Source organism: Hylobates moloch, unplaced genomic scaffold (genome assembly GCF_009828535.3).
Source record: "Hylobates moloch isolate HMO894 unplaced genomic scaffold, HMol_V3 SCAFFOLD_23, whole genome shotgun sequence".
NCBI classification, from domain to species: domain Eukaryota; kingdom Metazoa; phylum Chordata; class Mammalia; order Primates; family Hylobatidae; genus Hylobates; species Hylobates moloch.
In genome coordinates, this window is record NW_026652298.1 from 33,274,251 (window position 1) to 33,294,458 (window position 20,208).

General features: G+C 44.7%; 1 protein-coding gene across 3 annotated transcripts in view; it reads left to right on the forward strand.

Moving 5' to 3' along the window:
* The window catches only part of USP7 (ubiquitin specific peptidase 7), a 238,225-nt gene that overhangs the window by 207,891 nt on the left and 10,126 nt on the right, over positions 1-20,208 (forward strand). For all 3 annotated transcript variants that reach the window (XM_058433875.1, XM_032144510.2, XM_032144511.2), the window contains 12 exons: positions 1,909-2,047; positions 2,755-2,843; positions 4,055-4,163; positions 5,958-6,088; positions 6,565-6,619; positions 7,603-7,683; positions 7,784-7,874; positions 12,599-12,681; positions 15,302-15,411; positions 17,170-17,326; positions 18,416-18,560; positions 19,201-19,331. In XM_058433875.1, coding sequence (XP_058289858.1) covers positions 1,909-2,047; positions 2,755-2,843; positions 4,055-4,163; positions 5,958-6,088; positions 6,565-6,619; positions 7,603-7,683; positions 7,784-7,874; positions 12,599-12,681; positions 15,302-15,411; positions 17,170-17,326; positions 18,416-18,560; positions 19,201-19,331 — 1,321 coding nt within the window. The remainder of the gene's footprint in view (positions 1-1,908; positions 2,048-2,754; positions 2,844-4,054; positions 4,164-5,957; positions 6,089-6,564; positions 6,620-7,602; positions 7,684-7,783; positions 7,875-12,598; positions 12,682-15,301; positions 15,412-17,169; positions 17,327-18,415; positions 18,561-19,200; positions 19,332-20,208) is intronic.

Sequence of the window (20,208 nt, forward strand, 5' to 3'; positions counted from 1 at the left end):
AGCCAGACATCCTTTCCATTGTGTGATAGCTAATTTTTACGGGTTGTTCAGAAAGTACAAGTAAAACATACTTTGTGAAGGATTTATACAACACGGCCCTCTGACTTGAGGAACATTTAAACATTCATGTATATTATGAAATGTTTAAAAACTGAGAAATCTTTTTTTTATTTTGTTTTTGAGAAGGAGTCTCGCTCTTTCACCCAGGCCGGAGTGCAGTGGCGCTATCCTGGCTCACTGCAAGCTCCTCCTCCCGGGTTCATGCCATTCTCCTGCCTCAGCCTCCGGAGTATCTGGGACTACAGACACCTGCAACCACGCCCGGCTAATTTTTTGTATTTTTAGTAGAGACGGGGTTTCACATTAGCCAGGATGGTCTCGATCTCCTGACCTCGTGATCTGCCCGCCTCGGCCTCCCAAAGTGTTAGGATTACAGGCGTGAGCCACGGCGCCCCGCCTAAAACTGAGAAATCTTGATGGTCCTTCTATTTAGATGAATTAGAAAATTAATTCATCTTTTATCAAAAACACAGTTGATTCTGGGAGTGTGGACCACTTTGTCAACCTGTCTGCATTGGAGCCAGGGGAGGCTGCTGACTTGGACTGCACCTGTCCTAGTCTCTCTGCCACCCCACACAGTGGCCCTTTGGAACCCTCAGTAACATGTTCCCCAGAGTGAACTGGCTCTGGCTGTTCTATCAGTTCCCCCAGGGAATAAAATTTACGGAGTCTTGCTCTGTCGCCAGGCTGGAGTGCAGTGGCTCGATCTTGGCTCACCGCAACCTCCACCTCCCGGGTTCAAGCAATTCTCCTGCCTCGGTCTCCCAAGTAGCTGGGACTATAGGCGTGTGCCACCACACCCAGCTAATTTTGTATTTTTCATAGAGACGGAGTTTCACCATGTTGGCCAGGCTGGTCTCGAACTCCTGACCTCAGGTGACCTGCCTGACTCGGCCTGCCAAAGTGCTGGGATTACAGGCGTGAGCCACTGCACCTGGCCGTACTTTGATTTTCTTTAATGTTTAAGGTGATTTTATGATGCAGCCAGGGCCTGTGGATGGTTAAAGTTTTCCTCTTCTGTTCACATTATGATGTGGTCTGATGAGTATTTGGGTTTGGTTTAGTCTAATGGACAACTTTAGCCTGAAGAGCACTTTGGAAAAACGGTGAATGGTCCATACCCAGTGTCAGCGTCCCGAGCAAGCAGGAAGTGCTGTGGGAACAGCACTGTCCTACCCTTGTCCTGAAGAGTCAGACCATTTCAGGGTTTGTTGCAGCATTGATTGATAAGGCCCCACTTTAATCGCAAACCTTAACTTTCTTTGGCTTAAGTGCTGTATGTATGGTTTTTGAACCTGGATTTAGAGGCCCTTTTGTGGTCCACCCTACACTTGACTGCATGTACAGTAGTTCTCTTGTGGTTGTAATTGTGTGCCTCATCAGTGAATTCCTCGATGCCAGGGGAGGACAGCAAGCTCTAAGGCCACAGAGCTCCCCGGTGCTGGTTTTTCCCCAGCGTGTGCTGGAGGGCTTCCCAGGAGAGCTTGAGAGGCATGGCACTGAAGGGCTGCAGGGGCAGGAGCGACGCCGAGAGGTGAATCCTATATCAGCAGTAGAAGCAGAGGTCAAAATTATATAGATACAATTAAAGAAAATTTGTTTCAACTTCTGAGGAATTAAAAAATGAAACCATGAGTGAAATCACTACAGAATATACTGGGGGAGCCCCAAACACCCTTTTCTCTATTAAAGGTAAAAATGCCTCCGTCCTACCTTTAACCCCAACCCGAAAGGAGAGAGCAATGAAAACATAAATGGGAATTTTGGTGTGCTATGTTTACTGTCTTTAAAAATGTGTAACATCTGGTAAATAATGTCAACTAAGGCTCAGATTATTCTTTTAAACAGGTCATGGTCTTGCCATGCACAAGCAGTGCTGAAGATAATAAATTACAGAGATGATGAAAAGTCGTTCAGTCGTCGTATTAGTCATTTGTTCTTCCATAAAGAAAATGATTGGGGATTTTCCAATTTTATGGCCTGGAGTGTAAGTAACAGTGTATTTAGTCTGAACAATTGGTGCATTACTGCTTGTTGTTCCCTTAACTTTTTGATTTTTCAAGTCCTTTATTCATTTTAGAGTCAGATTTTTGCTTTCTAAATTGGACAGGTGTCTTTGAAAACATGTTTTCTCCAGTTTCATATCTTAGGTTTTTAGCAGCTTTCTGGATTCATGTCTCACTTTTTAGTCAGACATTCAAAGGGAGTTCCCAGTGGGCTGAATTTCCTTTAAAAGACATAATGCTGTTTGAGGTCCTTTCATGATTCAGGCACAGTACTGAGTGGTTCCATGTGAGTCCAGTAACTTCATTCAGTTCATTTTGGCTCCTTTTTGCAGAGGTGGTAGCCAGTGGAACAATCTTAGGAATGTTACTTCTTACTACGCTAAGTCACTTATCATTGCATTCTCCAGCCCCTCCCCTGCTTAGAGGGGCACAGATTTCTCCTGTCCATGCTGTGGCACTGAGCCCCTGCGTACCTCTGGGATGCCTCTGAGGTGCCAAACATTTGCTGTATTTGTTGCGAGACCACTGTTAAAAGTAAATTGAAACAGTCTAAAATTAGCAACAAAGTTGGGATGTATTTTTTAAAAAAGTATTTTCATCTCAAGTAAAGGGCACTAATGTAATTTGTCTCTTGGGAATAAAGTATGTGTTCTTATTCAAGCTGGATATTCTTACTTACGTTTTATAGGAAGTGACCGATCCTGAGAAAGGATTTATAGACGATGACAAAGTTACCTTTGAAGTCTTTGTACAGGCGGATGCTCCCCATGGAGTTGCGTAAGTTTTTCTTTAATTGGGTGCTGTTAAAAATGTCTTTCATGCTGCAGTGAAAGAAGCTTTAGCATGCATGTAACAGAGATGCACATATTTAATCAGTAAGCGTCCTCTCTGCGCTTGCCCTGTGGCACACGGAGTCACACCTGCTTGACACTCATTTAACAGATTGATTGAGCAGTTTCTATATGTTAGACCCTTGGAACATAATTGTATAATTATGGCCAACTAGACAGCTGTGGTTTTCTGTTCTTAAAGAATGTACGCTCAGCTTTCATAGAGGAGCTAAGACCAGTACATAAATACCCAGAGCAGCGATGCTCTGTTGCTACTTTGATGAGGACAGGGAGGAAGTCCTCTCCGAGTGTGAGGAAGGGGGGATTGGGGGAAGAGGTGAGCATCACTGACAACATGGTGAGCGAGGCGGAAAGAGGGGTGACCAGGCCATTAGGTGTACTTGAGCATTTCCAAGGATGGGAGCTAACCCCTGGAGTGGCAGGGTGCTGGTGAATGGTACTGTGCAGTAGGTGTCTCCTCCAGCACTGGTCCCGCTTGGTGACTGTCGTGTGTTCAGGTCGTGGCAATGTGTACAGAGGGAGATGGGCGTGGAGGTGGGAGGATTGCTCTGCTTTCTGGCACCGTTCTCTGTGGCTTCCTTTTACTACTTGGGGTGGGGGTGGGAAGGTAGGAGACACAGTTAATTCTGAGAATCTTATCTTGTCCCCAAACAACCACCAAAATCACAAAATAAAAAAAGCTCTGGGAGTTTAGAAGTCTGAGGCGAAACTTGGCGAATACACACTTCTGTTTCTTCTTGTGTGTCTACAGAAAAGATGAGTTTCAGTTTTTCCATGTTGTGCTGACCTCGCGTGTGATAAGTGTAATTATGTAACCAAACTCTACCGTGAGGCATGTTGGGTATGAGCATGCAGGTCTCTGTTAAGTGTCTGTTGGTGCTGGGCTTGATCAGTGGCAGGAGTGCCACTGTCAGCAGGCAGGTGCTTCGAAGGCTGTGCGAATGTGGGGGTTGCATTTGCACCAGTTCACACACTGGGGCAAGCAGAAGGGAATCAGTGACCATGGAAGGATGTTGTGTGATAAGTGTTCCTGGCCTCGGATTCCTTAAGGCTGACCTTGAGTCAGATTGCTCCACACATACTGCAGGAGCAGTGGGGTATCTGTAAGATCCCCTCAACCTTGAACTGATCTTTCAGGTGGGATTCAAAGAAGCACACAGGCTACGTCGGCTTAAAGAATCAGGGGGCGACTTGTTACATGAACAGCCTGCTACAGACGTTATTTTTCACGAATCAGCTACGAAAGGTAAATGGATAGTGTTCCTGTCCTGCAGCCTTCCGCCCACCCTTTCCTCTCAGGTATATCAGAGCAAAGTCCTCTCAGCAAACATCCCGTCTCCCTCCCCTAGCCCTGTCTAATTAGATGGGTGCTAGTTCATGCTGTGTTTTCATTTCCAAGTGCTGGGACACCTACTTTGTAACCTGCCTCAGTGATTCAGAGTTACCACCGCCAACCTTTTTCTTTTTTGAGACGGAGTCTTGCTCTGTCGCCCAGGCTGGAGTGCAGTGGTGTGACCTTGGCTCAGTGCAGCCTCTGCTTCCTGGGTTCAAGTGATTCTCTGGCCTCAGCCTCCGGAGTAGCTGGGATTACAGGCACCCACCACCACAGCCAGCTAATTTTTATATTTTAGTAGAGGCGGAGTTTCACCGTGTTGTCCAGGCTGGTCTCGAACTCCTGACCCCAAGCTATCCACCTGCCTCAGCTTCCCAAGGGGCTCAGATTATAGGCGTGAGCCACCATGCCTGGCCATGACCTAATTTTACAGACTTAAAATTCTGTTAGAAATCACCTTGTGAAGGTATTTAGAAAAACAACCATAAAATTCATTAACAGCAACATTTGCAAAGTTTTATATCAAAACTGAGTTGAAAAGTCAATGCAACTTTTATTGAAAATTTTAATAAAAAGAATAGACATACATTAAATCTAATATAGATGTGTCAGTTCTATTTTGAGAATTACTTGTGATTATTATGAAGCAGTACAGGAGATCGGCACTCCTGGTTGTGGGATGGGCAGGGAGCTGGCTGGCTTGTCAGCCTTCAAAGCATGTTTGCACAGCCACCCAGACAGGTTGTCGTAATATATCTCAGGGACAGCTCAGTGTGGGTAATGCTAGTCACATTTAAGTTTTTATCAAATCTTTTGTTCACAAGTAATGGTAAGTTAAGAAATGGTGCTCCATGGCCGGGTGCAGTGGCTCACGCCTGTAATTCCAGCACTTTGGGAGGCCGAGGCGGGCGGATCACGAGGTCAGCAGATGGAGACCATCCTGGCTAACGCAGTGAAACCCCGTCTGTACTAAAAACACAAAAAAATTATCTGGGCGTGGCGGCATGCGCCTGTAGTCCCAGCTACTGGGGAGGCTGAGGCGGGAGAATGGTGTGGACCTGGGAGGCGGAGATTGCAGTGAGCCGAGATCACGCCACTGCACTCCATCCTGGGTGACAGAGCAAGACTCCGTCTCAAAAAAAAAAAGAAATGGTGCTCCAATAAGTAGGAAATAAAAGTAGTTCTCTGAGGGGTGATTTTGTTTTTTCTTTACTTCTTTCTGTATTATCTTTTTATCAAGAACCTATGGGTGAGGCTGGGTGCGGTGGCTCTCGCCTATAATCCCAGCACTTTGGGAGGCCAAGGTGGGCAGATCCCCTGAGGTCAGGAGTTTCAGTCCAGCCTGGCCAAAACCCCGTCTCTACTGAAAATTCAGAAATTAGCCTGGTGTGGTGGTGCGTGCCTGTAATTCTAGCTCCTTGGGAGGCTGAGGCAGGAGAATTGCTTGAACCCAGGAGGCAGAGGTTGCAGTGAGCTGAGATCACGCCACTCTCACTCTGGGCGACAGAGTGGGACTCCATCTCACATGGGTGGTGATTTTCAAAATTTATTCTTGCGTTGTTGTGTTTTCCAGTATCCCTAAAGACGTTCATGATTGTGTTACTAGAAATGATTTTTTTAAACATGAAGATTAAATTCTTACTGTTTTTTAAATTCCCCTGCATCTTCTCAGAGTAAAGATCCTTATTTCTGAATTAATTCTTTCAGGCTGTGTACATGATGCCAACCGAGGGGGACGATTCGTCTAAAAGCGTCCCTTTAGCATTACAAAGAGTGTTCTATGAATTACAGCACAGTGATAAACCCGTAGGAACAAAAAAGTTAACAAAGTCATTTGGGTATGTATTAGACATCTGCCTTTGCCATTCTGCTTCCTCTTTTTTTTTTTTTTTTTTTTTTTAGGACAAGTGTGTAGAGAATAGAAAAGTTAGTAGAGCATACTGTAAGCACTTAATTTAGGGAGGCTTGAGCATTTAATGGTGTCAGTGCTTTTATCATTGTATTTTGTTTCATCTCTTTGGAAATAGACACTTTGTTTTAAAATTTTGCTTGAGAAAGAATTCACCGCTTAAGGTTTTTACTTTTCAACACAAGAACCTGTACTGCTTTCAGATTTGTTACATTTTTTTGGAAACACCACTTCCCCAGCAGTAAATCTATCTTTGAATTATGACTCCCAAAAATAATCTTCACAGAAAAGGAATTTGAGAATAATAGCTGATTATCCAGTTTAGTTTTTCAATCTAAGTTACTTTTGATTTGCTCATTTCAAAGTTGAGCGTTTAAATGGAGATGTTTGTTTTATCTTTGAAAGGTGGGAAACTTTAGATAGCTTCATGCAACATGATGTTCAGGAGCTTTGTCGAGTGGTAAGTTTCAAGCAATACTTGTATATTTCTTACAGTGAATATTTTGAAGCATTGTCAGAAGTTATTACCAAGTAAAACCTCAGACCTAATTCAGAAAATGCCCATCTTTGTTTAGGATCAGACTACAAAAGGCTACAAAAAGGCAGCACCTGTCTAGTTTTAAAGGCTGTTAAGAATTATTTGAATAGGGATTTAAAAGTGAAGTGGGGAAGCTTGAATTTTAATACTAGCAGGCAGTAGGCTTTTAAGTTGTTAAATTGGTATATATACATGAGTTATGAATCCAGGAACCAAAGACTGGCTTTGTTGGCTGTCCTGTTGGTCCTGAGTCACTGTAGAGTGGTGACTTCTGTTCTTACTCCAGTGTCCAGACCCCTCCTGTGCAGCGAGGTTCTCACTGAGCAGACCTCAGTATGCGGTGATTACTGTCCCAGCAGCATCACTAGTCACTAGCAAATCCTCATTCTTCCAGTTGTGATAAAAGACACAGAAGCACACACACACAACATGAAATGGCTATTCAAGGTGATTGGCTGGGCAAGGTGTGTTTTCTTTTTTGCAGCACTAGCTGGATTGAATCCAGTTCATTAAATATCCATGGACAAACCAGTCAATCCTGTTGACAGGCTCAACCTCATTAATCTCTTGGTGTGGACCATTACGAGTTAAGTTTAGTGAACAATTTTACATGCTTTTCCACAGAGGTAAAAAATATAAAAATGCTTCTAAAGGCACTACAGATTACTAATTTATTCCAAAGGCTGTATAAAAGGTTAACCTCAACTGTTGCATGTAGAGATGTTTGTAAAAATCCAACCAAGAAAGAAGATTTTGTATGTTTTTGATAATTGCATGCCAGAGGTCATATTTTTATATAGTCTACAACTTCTTTGAACATTGATATTTCTAGTCAATTATAAAATTACTGTATATATTACTTAAGTATAAAAAACGTTTTTTAAAGCCAAAACATTCTTTTTCAGTTGCTTGATAATGTGGAAAATAAGATGAAAGGCACCTGTGTGGAGGGCACCATACCCAAATTATTCCGCGGCAAAATGGTGGTATGTGGCTACCAGTTCTAAAAGATGATTTTTCAAGGTTTTAGAATGTGAATTTTTTGACTATTACTAGTTAAACCACTTTCACTTTCCTTATTTGCAGTCCTATATCCAGTGTAAAGAAGTAGACTATCGGTCTGATAGAAGAGAAGATTATTATGATATCCAGCTAAGTATCAAAGGAAAGAAAAATAGTAAGTGTTGTGTGTATCTAATGGCATGGTCTTTTGATGATTTCTATTGTGGTTTAATGTTTCGTTTACACAAGTGATGTTCTTTTAAATAGTCTAAACACAGAGAATGGCTCAGATCTTAAGCAAACAGCTCACTGGGTGAACACAGGCTTGTCACCTCCACCCAGCTCTAGTGTTGGCCAGCACCCCCACAGCCCTTCCCAGCCACCACCACCTTCTCCTCACAGGAAACCACCACGTGGACTTCTAACATCCTAGGTTAACTTTGCATGTTTTAGGTGTCTGTTTAAATAGAACCTTACAGTAGGATGTATTTGTTTGTTTATTTTGCTGTTGTTTTTTGAGATAGGGTCTTGTTTTGCAGTACCGGCTGGGGTGCAACCACAGCTCACTGCAGCCTCGAACTCCAGGACTCAAGCAATCCTCCTGCTTCAGCTTCCCCAGTGGCTGGGAACAGAGGCGTGTGCCACCACACCCAGCTAATTTTTTTTTTTTTTTTTTTTTGGTTAAGAGATGGCGTCTTGCTTTGTTGCTTGGGCTGGTCTTGAACTCCTGGGTTTAAGCAACCTTCCTGCCTTGGGCTCCCAAAGCACTGGAATTAGACATGAGCCTCCATGTCCAGCCTGTGTGATTTCTTTTGCTCAGCACATTCATGAGATACATCCACACTGGGAGTAGTCATAGTTTGATCATTTTTGTTGCTTTATAATATTCCATTTTGAGAATATACCACAAAAATTGTGAAATCTTTCTTCTTTCGATTGATATTTGGGTTGGTCTCCATTTGAGGTGATTAGGCATAAGGCACATTGACCATTCTTAATTCCTGTTTGCATTTGGAGGAAGAGAATTACTGGCCTGTAGGGCCATATGTTCAGCTTGATGGATAAAGTTAGCAAGATTCCCAAAGTGGTTTATCAATATCACAGTCATCAGTAAGGTGTCAGAGTTGCAGTTGCGCCACACCCACACTGGAGCTGTCAGTTGCCAGACTTTGAAAGATTTTGGTGGTAGTATAGTGCTATCTGCGTTTTAGTTTGTATTTCCTTGAAGGTCAGTGAGATTGTTCTTACCTTTTCAAATGCTTATTGGCAATTTGGATGTCTTCCTTTATAAAATGCTTGTTTAAATACTTTAACAATTTTAGTATTGGCTTCTTTTTTTTTCCTTAACTGATTTATAGTCATTCTTTTAAAGAAATATTTAAAATAAGGGAGGGGGAGGATGGGTGTGGTCACTCATGCCTGTAATTCAGCAATTTGGGAGGCTGAGGCGGGAGGATTGCTTGAACCCAGGAGTTTGAGGCCAGCCTGGGCAACATAGTGAGACTCCATCTCTACAAAAAATAACAAAAATTAGCTGGGTGTGGTGGCATGCACCTGTAGTCCCAGCTACTCGAGGCTGAGGTGGGAGGATAGCTTGAGCCCTGGAGTTCAAGTCTGCAGTGAGCGATGATTGCGCCACTGCACTCCAGCCTGGGCAACAGAGCAAGTACCTGTCTCAAGAAGGTAAAATAAAATAAAAACAGTGAGGAGTGGAAGTGCTTTATGTTGACCCGCATATTTACAGCTTGCAATGCTCCTCCATTTTTAATTTGGGTATGGATTCTCGTTAGGAATCATTTAGTGCAGGTCGGCTGCGATGAGTTTTTTCACCTTACATGCCTAGAAAGATTTCATCTGCAGTTGTGAAAGACATTTTAACTCGGTGTAGTCTTCTAGGTTGGCAGTTTCCTTCCTTAGGTCTGTTAGACGTTCCACCGTCTTCTTGCTCGCATCGTTTCTGAGAAGTGGGCTGTAGTGACCTTACTCTTTTTGTTCATCTGTTTCTTGGCTCCTTCACTTCTCCTCTCTTCTCTCTTCCCTATTCTCTCCTCTTTTTGAGAGGGAGTCTCACTCTGTTGCCCAGGCTGGAGTGCAGTGGTGCGATCTTGGCTCACTGCAACCTCCACCTCCTGGGCTCAAGTGATTCTCCTGCCTCATGCTCCCAAGTAGCTGGGATTACAGGCATGCGCCACCATGCCCAGCTAATTTTTGTATTTTCAGTAGAGACGGGGTTTCACCCTCTTGGCCAGGCTGATCTCAAGTTCCTGGCCTCAAGTGATCTACCCACCTTGGTCTCCCAAGATGTTGGGATTACAGGTGTGAGCCACCACACCCAGCGCCCCATGTGCTTTTAAGGTTTTTTCCTTCTCACTGGTTTTCTTTCTTTTTTTTTTTTTTTGAAAAGGAGTCTCGCTCTTTCACCCAGGCTGGAGTGCAGTGGCGCGATCTCGGCTCACTGCAGGCTCCGCCCCCCAGGGTTCACGCCATTCACCTGCCTCAGCCTCCCGCGTAGCTGGGACTATAGGCACCCGCCACCTCGCCCGACTAATTTTTTGTATTTTTACTAGAGACGGGGTTTCACCGTGTTAGCCAGGATGGTCTTGATCTCCTGACCTCGTGATCCGCCCGCCTCGGCCTCCCAAAGTGCTGGGATTACAGGCGTGAGCCACCACTTCCGGCCCTCACTGGTTTTCAGTTGTTTGATCCTGGCTGCCTGAGGTCACCCCCAGCCTACAGATGCCGTAGTCTCCTTTCTCTGGGTTTTGTGCTGCGGTTTCTGTTGCTCTGTCTTGACCTTCACTAATTGCCTGCAGTGTCTAGTTTGCTGTGCATCCCATCCATGGTGTTTCATTTTCAGACTTTAAAAAATTTTTTTTATTTTTAGAAGTTTGACTTGGATTTTTTTAAAATGAAAATCTTTATCTCTTCTTTTTTTTTCTATGTATTTATCAATTAATTTTAATTATTTGGAGACAAGGACTTGCTGTGTTAGGGCAGGCTAGTCTCGGAGGTCCTGCGTTCAAGCAATCTGCCCACCTTGGCCTCCCAAAGTGCTGGGACCATGCCCAGCCCTGTGTCTCTTCTTATTACGCTCTTGCTTTCTTCTCCTTTGGATTTAAGTATAGTTGATAATGCTCTTGTGTACTAATTCTGTCATCTGTGAGATTTCTGCATCTGTTTCTATTGAAGGATTTTTCTCTTCATCGTGGGTGGTGGTTTCAGCTTCTTTGCGTGCTTGGTAATCTTTATTTTCTTTTTTCTTTCTTTTCCTTTTTTTTTTTTTTGACATGAAGTCTCACTCTGTCTCCCAGGCTGGAGTGCAGTCGTGCAGTCTCAGCTTACTAAAACCTCTGTCTCCTGGGTTCAAGCAGTTCTCCTGTCAGCCTCCTGAGTAGCTGGGATTACGGGTGCCCACCACCACACCTAGCTAATTTTTGCATTTTTAGTAGAGACGGGGTTTCACCATGTTGGCCAGGGTGGTCTCGAACTTCTTACCTCGGCCTCCCAAAGTGCTGGGATTACAGGCGTGAGCCACTGGGCCACTGCTCTGGTTCACATGCTTGGTAACTTTTTTATTGAATAGCAGGCATGGTGGTTTTTATCTTGCTGGGTGTTAGATATTCCTAACCTTTGCTCCTGTGCACAGATAAGTGACTTGTAAATCATTTGCTTCCTTTGAGGCTTGTTTTTAAGCCTTGCTAGGTGGGAGAACAGGTTTTACTTGAGGGATAACCTGTCCCCACATCCTTTCAGTTGTTAGCTGAGTCTCCCAGGTGTTCAGAGGTTTTTCCACAGTGACTGGTGGGAACACAGACCTCCCAGCCTGTCATGAGTTCTGAAGGTTGTTCCCCCCAGTCCTCATCCTCTTGCTGGTTCTTTTCCTTGCCCCAGGTAATTTCCTCAAGTTCACTGATGAGTTCTCACTGACAGCTTTGGAAGAAACTGCACATCCCCAGTTCTCGCTTTCTGGGCAGCATTCTGCTTTAGGCTACTCTGCCCAACAGGTTCCGGCTCCCTTGAGCTCCTCTCATTCTCACTTCTTGGATCTGTCTGGGTTTGCCTTCTCCGGACCGCAGCCTGTAAACTCTCAGCAGGGCTGAGCCTATCACGGGGCTCTCATTTGTCCCTTCAGGGATCCCTGTCCTGTACCGCATGCATCTGGAGCATGACAACGCTGTTTTCAGTGTTGTGCAGTTGCATTTTTCCTTCATGACAGGAGCAGGAGGAGCTCTCCATACACTCTGGATATACAATTCCGTGTTGGATTGAGAGCTTGTCCCTCAGCATGTGGCTCGTCCTTTCACTCTTAATGTTACCATTATTAATTTTAGGGAAATACGGTGTGTCCTTGTTTGCTTATGTCCTGAAAAATTGTTACCTTTTCCTATTTTGCCTTTTCCATTCATCTACAATCCACCTGGAACAGGTGGGGGTGGGGAGATGTCAGGACCAATTTCCACCCCCGCCCCCCCACCCCCGTGTTGACCTCTGAGGAAATCGAGGTTTTCCTTGTCGTTCTGCCACATCAGCCAGCCATTCACATTTGTGCATCTCTGCTTTTGAGACCAAGGGGTTGTCCGCACTGCCCAATTCCAAGCTATCTTCATAATCATAGCTTTACAGTATGTGCTTTGTTCAAATAACAGTAAAACGTTAACTGTTAGCTCCATATTGTCATTTTAATGTCCTTAAGAAAGATACCAATGACCTTTGGCCAATGAGCAAAGGTGCTAACAGCACATTTACATAGAGTCTTGGCTACAGGGGGAGAGTTACTGTTCTTAGTGTTGTTTACCTTCTCTGCTATTCCTAAAATGCTGATTTAAATAACTTATACCTGGGTTGGCTATATTATAAATGAAGCTTTAGCGCTTGACCTTTCTCTCTCTCTCTTTAAAGTATTTGAATCATTTGTGGATTATGTGGCAGTAGAACAGCTCGATGGGGACAATAAATACGACGCTGGGGAACATGGCTTACAGGTAAATTGGGTGTTTTGTGCTAGTGTCCTGTTGTAGCTTTCTTCTTTATTTTCATTTCTTTTAATTGCTAAATAAAAAATTTGTTTGTGCCTTTTCATGTGTTTACAAGGATTCTGTTTCTTGGATAATGGAATGGGGAGGGAGAGGGGGTTGTTGGGAGATGGGAGTGTAGCTGGTTTATCCTGTAGAAGCACATCCAGCAGGCCGGAGGGTCTTGTGGGGTTTTAGGCATCTTGTCCTTTCCCCGTTCCTCACCTTACTGGTGTCACTGCTGCAGTTTTCCCTCAGTTTTTCCTGGTCACAAGTGGCATTTCTTAGTGAGTTGGACTGTGTTCAGGTTGTGTTGCTTTATTTTTATTTTTATTTTTTTTATTTTTTATTTTTTATTTCTTTTTTTTTATTTTTTTTTTGAGACGGAGTCTCGCTCTGTCGCCCAGGCTGGAGTGCAGTGGCGCAATCTCGGCTCACTGCAAGCTCCGCCTCCCGGGTTCACGCCATTCTCCTGCCTCAGCCTCTCCGAGTAGCTGGGACTACAGGCGCCCGCCACCACGCCCAGCTAATTTTTTGTATTTTTAGTAGAGACCGGGTTTCACCGTGGTCTCGATCTCCTGACCTCGTGATCCGCCCGCCTTGGCCTTCCAAAGTGCTGGGATTACAAGCGTGAAGCATCGCGCCCAGGCGCTTTATTTTTAAATGTATTTTTAATGAATTTAGTTTTCTGAGGATCACTACTTTAGAATGAGTAGTGTGTTCTCTAGGGTTGTGGTCCCCAGGTTTCGGGGCATGTGACAGAGCAGTGAGCATGGTGGGCGACCAGGTGGCCAGCCCCTGCTTGGATGAAGGGAAACGGACTGTTCCTGGTTGCTGGTCTGGCTGGTCTGTTGGATCTGCAGTGTCCTCATGGATCCAGTGATCCAGGGTCTGTTTTGTAATCTTAGAACCTTGACTCGTTGACTCAACTAATTTATAATTAAAAATGTCAGTCTGGCCCGTGCTTACAAAGCCTGCCAATGTATAGTTCATGGTGCCCATGTACCCATTTTGTACTCAGCTGTCAGCTCCAAATGTACTCTTCTGTTAGGTCAGTCCAGTTGGACTGAGGGACTGAGGTATAGATCAGAAAGTTTCTTTTTTTTTTTTGGAGATGGAGCCTCACTCTCTTCCCCAGGCTAGAGTGCAGTGGTGTAATCTCGACTCATTGCAGCCTCTGCCTCCCGGGTTCAAGTGATTCTTCTACCTCAGCCTCCCAAGTAGCTGGGACTACAGGCGCCCGCCACTATGCCCAACTAATTTTTGTATTTTTAGTAGAGATGGCATTTGACCATATTGGCCAGGCTGGTCTCAAACCCCTGACCTTGTGATCCGCCTGCCTCGGCCTACCAAAGTGCTGGGATTACAGATGTGAGCCGCTGCGCTCGGCCAAAAAGTTGCTTTTTAATGAGAACTTTGGCAGCTTGGTGTCATTAAGAAATATTCTGGTCTATTCACAAGAATTATTGTTCTCTATTCTGGATGTTTTACGGTCTGGTTGAGCAATGTTTATTTGAGTCAAAGCCTCAGTGGACAGTCGTGGAGACAGAATCCTTTTATCTTTCAGACTGTGTTAAAAACAGGCCCTTCCCCATTGTGGGGTGGGCGCCTGAGGTCTGTTTTTGTCTTTCCCGAGATAGCTCTGTCTTCTTAAATGAGCTCATGTATACCAAAGAACCTTGGCATATGGGTGCGCTTTGTCATGGCCCCCAGTTCCTCCAGGTCTCTCGCTGGCTGCTGGGCAGGTGGGTTTCCAGCCAGAAGGAAGGTCTGCATTGGAAATCGAGCGATGAGTCAGACATGCAGTGAGCGACTCTGACCGCCTGGCCACGGTTGAGATTGGCAAAGCCTGGTTTTACTGAGGAACAAAGAGCTGGCCAAGATGGAGCAGAGGGAGAGCGGGGCGAGAGCTGTAGAGTCCGGTGTCCCCAGAGAAGGCTTGTTGAGAAGTTGGGGTGTCCTGTCCCACAGAGTCCGGCAGTCAGCTGGGGAAGGGCCTTGCTGACACTGAATCAGAACATTTTCTTAGAAGTGGGATTGAACCATAAGCACTAAGGGCGTGCCCTGTGATATATGGGTTCTTATGCAAACATCAAAGAGCCCAAGGAAAGGAAGTTTATAATCTTGCCGACCCATCACAGTTCATTGCTGCTTGTTCTGTTTGAGCATTTCATAAGCATACCTAATCTTGCATAATTGTAACGAGAGTTTTCTGATTTTCCATGTAACGATTTTTCTGTGGATCTCCATAATTTGCACAGTGTTTAATGACTGTATAATACAGCAGCAAACGACGGTCTAAATTTTCTTAACCATTTCTTCCCCAATTGCTGGGCATCAAGTTAGAATATAATCCAAGGTAAGAGAATCTCTCACAGTCAATGCTGGTGCAGCATTATTTTAATAAAGAGACCCATAAAGAGACCTAAAGAAAACATTTCAAAGATGCCCTAAATGGACACCTAAACTTCCCTGCCTTTGTCTCCAGAGTCCCCAGACACGTTCCAATCTTGCTGAACCGCTGTTGCTTTCATTGCTTGTGGGAGTAAGTAGAGGCTAACTACATTTGTATTTCTTTTTCAATGTTTAGGAAGCAGAGAAAGGTGTGAAATTCCTAACATTGCCACCAGTGTTACATCTACAACTGATGAGATTTATGTATGACCCTCAGACGGACCAAAATATCAAGATCAATGATAGGTAATCTATAGTGGGATATAAAGTTAAGATTTCATCATCATGCTGGTCTAGGGGTTAGTCTCAGTGCTTTCCTCAATCTTTATATTTTCAGTCCCACATCTGATTTATTTAGATTTCCCTTCTACCTCTGTGTTCCAAGAACAGCAGTGTTAAAGGCATGATTTTATGTCAAGTTTCAGAGGTCACCTCTGCCAAGTCCATTTCCCCTTTCAGGATGCTTTGCCCGGTCCGAGCCCTGCTCTCAGCTGTGGCTGATTTAAGTCCACAAGGATGGGGTTGTTTCTGCTTCACAGATCTTGCATTCACAGGATTTCTAATAAATTTAATTTTGACCGATTCTAAATGTTATTTCAGAGGGGACTTATAGTGTATTTGTTTAAATAGGATTTTCCACTATTTTGTTATCTCTCAGTTGGTGTCAACTTCTAGAATGTGCTAGAGTTTTCAAGAATGCTAAAGTAGTTGTTTGTATGCCAGTTACAAGTAGTTATTTTATTTTTATTTGTTTTGTTTTATTATGTTTTCGAGACAGAGTCTTGCTCTGTCGCCCAGGCTGGAGTGCAGTGGCATGATCATGGCTCACTGCAGCCTTGAACTGCTGGGCTCAAGCGATTCTCCGGCCTCAGCCTTCCAAGTACCTGGCTAATTTTTGTATTTTTAGTAGAGACAGGGTTTCACCATGCTGGCCAGGCTGGTCTCAAGTGATCTGCTGGCCTCAGCCTCCCAAAGTGCTGGGATTACTGGCGTGAACCACCACACCTGGCCACAAGTAGTTTTTTAGATTGTTAAAATACCAGATGCAGGAGTGACAATGTGCACTACCTTATCTGATTTAGAATACAGTATTTTTATCCTGATTAGTTTGAGCACCAGCTTTGTTTGGAATATAGGTTGGTCATTCAGCCTTCAGGTTTGAGGGAGAGTGTAATCAAATCACTTTACTTGCCACCAGCTGAGCCTTTGGTCACCCATTCAGTCTTTACCGTGGTCAGAAACTGTCTCAGCCAGAACTCACAAACTGGCAGCCTTCAGACCAATTCCAACCTGTTGGTATGTTTCTTTGGATCCTCACTCTGTTTTTGTTTTTATTGGAGCCAGTGGCAAACATTTTTTAAATTGTGAGATTTCACATAAATGTACAGATTTGGGCATCATTTAGGAATCAGAAGATTTGGCAACTTAAGGCCACCATTCCTGAAGGCCGCAGGGGCTGTGAGCTGAGCGGTGGCTGCTTCGCAGGCCGGGTGCATGCTGTGCTTGGGACCAGTCCCTACCCATCTAACTTGCCTTCCTGCCTCTGTTAATTTTGCAACACCGATGGTGAAATTTGGTCAAGTAAATCAAAATTTGTAGAGCCAGTTAAAACTAGGTCAATTTCAGGATGTCTGTAGAATATTAAAACTAAATCAGTATTCAGAGTGGGAAGGGAAATACTTTTACATGTCTGTCTGAATTTTTTCATGTTTCTCAGTTTGCAGATATCCTTAGTAGTCTTAACCTCTCGACCTTCAGAATCATTTCTTGATATATTTGGAATTCCCCCACCCTAAATTATTCATAGTGTATATTTATGTTGACTAGGAAAAATTATTTCTATCGAGTAGGGATTACGTTATGTACTTCATAGGCCTTCCCAAGGAATTCATGCTTATCCCATTAAAGATGAGCCAATACATTAAATGGCCTTTCTTACTGTAAAGTGTGATTTTTTGTGTGTGTAAATTAATACTGAATTTCTTTTAAAATGTTTTCTAATAGGTTTGAATTCCCAGAGCAGTTACCACTCGATGAATTTTTGCAAAAAACAGATCCTAAGGACCCTGCAAATTATATTCTTCATGCAGTCCTGGTTCATAGTGGAGATAATCATGGTGGACATTATGTGGTTTATCTAAACCCCAAAGGGGATGGCAAAGTAAGTGCTGGGACCCAGGGCTGAATGCGAGCTCATCAGAAAGTTAACACTGAAGCTCTGCTTCAGCCTGTTCTGGTTCCTACTCGGAACCTTGTCAGGGACCCCTAACTGATCTGTGTATTCTTTGGCTGCTAAGTGCTATTTTCCCATCCATTTAATTGCTGAGATTTGAAGGTAAGTAGTGAATTAGCATTTGTGCTTCTGTTTGTTAGTAATCAATGTTGGGCCCTACAGAATCCCTTATATCTCATATGAGACACTTATATTTTCTTCGGAATGCTCGTGGGATAATTACCCATGCCGTGGGCCCAGTCGGGGAGGCTGGCTGGTCGCATGTCCCTCTGCATGCCCCGTGGTCGTCCCTTGTTTCCTCTCATGGGGATCTCATGCAGTCTTCACCACCAGTCTTGGGAGTGTACAGGGCGCCATACTCATTTGGCAGATGAGGATCTTGGAATCTACCCCCAAGACCACAGGGCTGCACCCAGCTCCTGCCAAGGGGATTTGATGGAGGGACCCGACAGCACGAGAGAACAGTGAAGAGTGCCTGTAACAGCAGCGTTCGTCACTGTTTAATATGGCTCCATCCACAACGCAGATGAGAAGATAACTGTTAGGAACATGCTATGTTGACTTCAGTCTGGCCCTTAACTTGATTCCATAAAATGCCATGGGATAGGATAAAACAGCCCATTTAATTTTATAACTAAAGGATAAAATTTGAGCTCTCATTTGGTGTGCTCAGTATGCCCTTTTTAATTCTGTAAAGAGTTGATAGTGTCAGTAGATTGAATGTAAGTGGAAAATGGGCTATTTGAGTAGATTATAAAAATTGCCTTTGGGCTTATGGTAGCAGCGCCCACAGAATGTTGAATGGGGACTGCGCAGGTCCTAGTGAATCGTATGAGCGGATGCCTGAGGCGCTGCCTGCCTAGCACACCCCATCAGGTTGTGTAAGTATACACATGGATATTTTTTCAACTAGGGGCATACCTAGAAGTTCACACATTTTAGAACAACGCTGCCTTCTAGTGTTGGGTGCTTGTCACAGTGCTTGATCGCTGCTGATGTGTGTTGCTTTCCTTGCAGTGGTGTAAATTTGATGACGACGTGGTGTCAAGGTGTACTAAAGAGGAAGCAATTGAGCACAATTATGGGGGTCACGATGACGACCTGTCTGTTCGACACTGCACTAATGCTTACATGTTAGTCTATATCAGGGAATCAAAACTGAGTGAGTGGCGTTCACTTTTGTTCTGTTCTTTACTGTGGTGGACTTGGACATTTGTACCATGAATCCCCAATATCCTTTTATGTCCAAACACATTTTACGCTTATTCCACTGTATTCACAGCAGCCCAGAAACGAGTAGGGTTGGGTTTGCACGTTTCGATGCAGACTCATGGTACCAAGTAATTTCACGTTAATAGATTATTTTATTTTATTTATTTTTTTTGAGATGGAGTCTTGCTCTGTTGCCCAGGCTGGAGTGCAATGGCGTGATTTCGGCTCACTGCAAGCTCCGCCTCCTGGGTTCTCACCACTCTCTTGTCTCAGTCTCCTGAGTAGCCGAGACTACAGGTGTCCGCCACCACGCCTGGCTAATTTTTTGTTTTTGTTTTTTTGTTTTTTTGTTTTTGTTTTTGTTTGTTTTTTAGTAGTAGAGATGAGGTTTCACCATGTTAGCCAGGATGGTCTTGATCTCCTGATCTGGTGATCGGCCGTCCTCGGCCTCCCAAAGTGCTGGGATTACAGGTGTGAACCACCACGCCCAGCCTAATAGATTATTTTATTAATGATGACCTAGAATCGGAAGCTTCTAAGGAGGGGAAAGTCCATCTGCAGAGGTCAAAGAGGATGCCTTTGTCCTGCAGGTGAAGTTTTACAGGCGGTCACCGACCATGATATTCCTCAGCAGTTGGTGGAGCGATTACAAGAAGAGAAAAGGATCGAGGCTCAGAAGCGGAAGGAGCGGCAGGAAGCTCATCTCTATATGCAAGTGCAGGTCAGCCCCCGCCCCTCTGGGTCTCCCAGGTCACCATGCAGCAGGGCACCCGTCTCTGTACGCAAGTGCAGGTCAGCCCCCGCCCCTCTGGGTCTCCCAGGTCACCATGCAGCAGGGCACCCATCTCTGTACGCAAGTGCAGGTCAACCCCCGCCCGTCTGGGTCTCCCAGGTCACCATGCAGCAGGGCACCCATCTCTGTACACAAGTGCAGGTCAGCTCCCACCCCTCTGGGACCCTTGAGTCACTGCACAGCAGGGCAGCTGCCAAGAGAGAAGCTGCTCCATGTGCTCTCCTGAGCTTGGTCTCAGCCCCAGAATAGTTCCTGATACACAAACCGGGACTGTTGTGCCCTGAGCTGCTCTGGGCAGCTGCCTGAGTATTTGTAACACCTGGCACTGTTGGTGGCAGGCAGAGCCAGTTCAGGAGTAAAGACTTGGGTGTCAGAAGTCTGGCCACCAGACAGAGTAGTGATCAAGTGCACGTCAGGTTGCTTCAAAAAGTACTGAGGGGGTTGGAGAAAGGGAGGAGGTCATCTCACGGTTGGCTGTCTAGCTAGGTCCAATTTATAGGTGAGTTAAGTTATTGCAGTGAAACACAGCCTCCATTTCTTTTTTATCTTTTTTTTTTTTTTTTGAGACAGAGTTTCACTCTTGTTGCCCAGGCTTGAGTGCAGTGGCGCGATCTCTGCTCACCTCAACCTCTGCCTCCCGGGTTCAAGCGATTCTCCTGCCTCAGCCTCCCTAGTAGCTGGGATTACAGGCATGTGCCACCACACCCAGCTAATTTTGTATTTTTAGTAGAGACAGGGTTTCTCCTTGTTGATCAGGCTGGTCTCGGAACTCCTGACCTCAGGTGATCCGCCCGCCTCGGCCTCC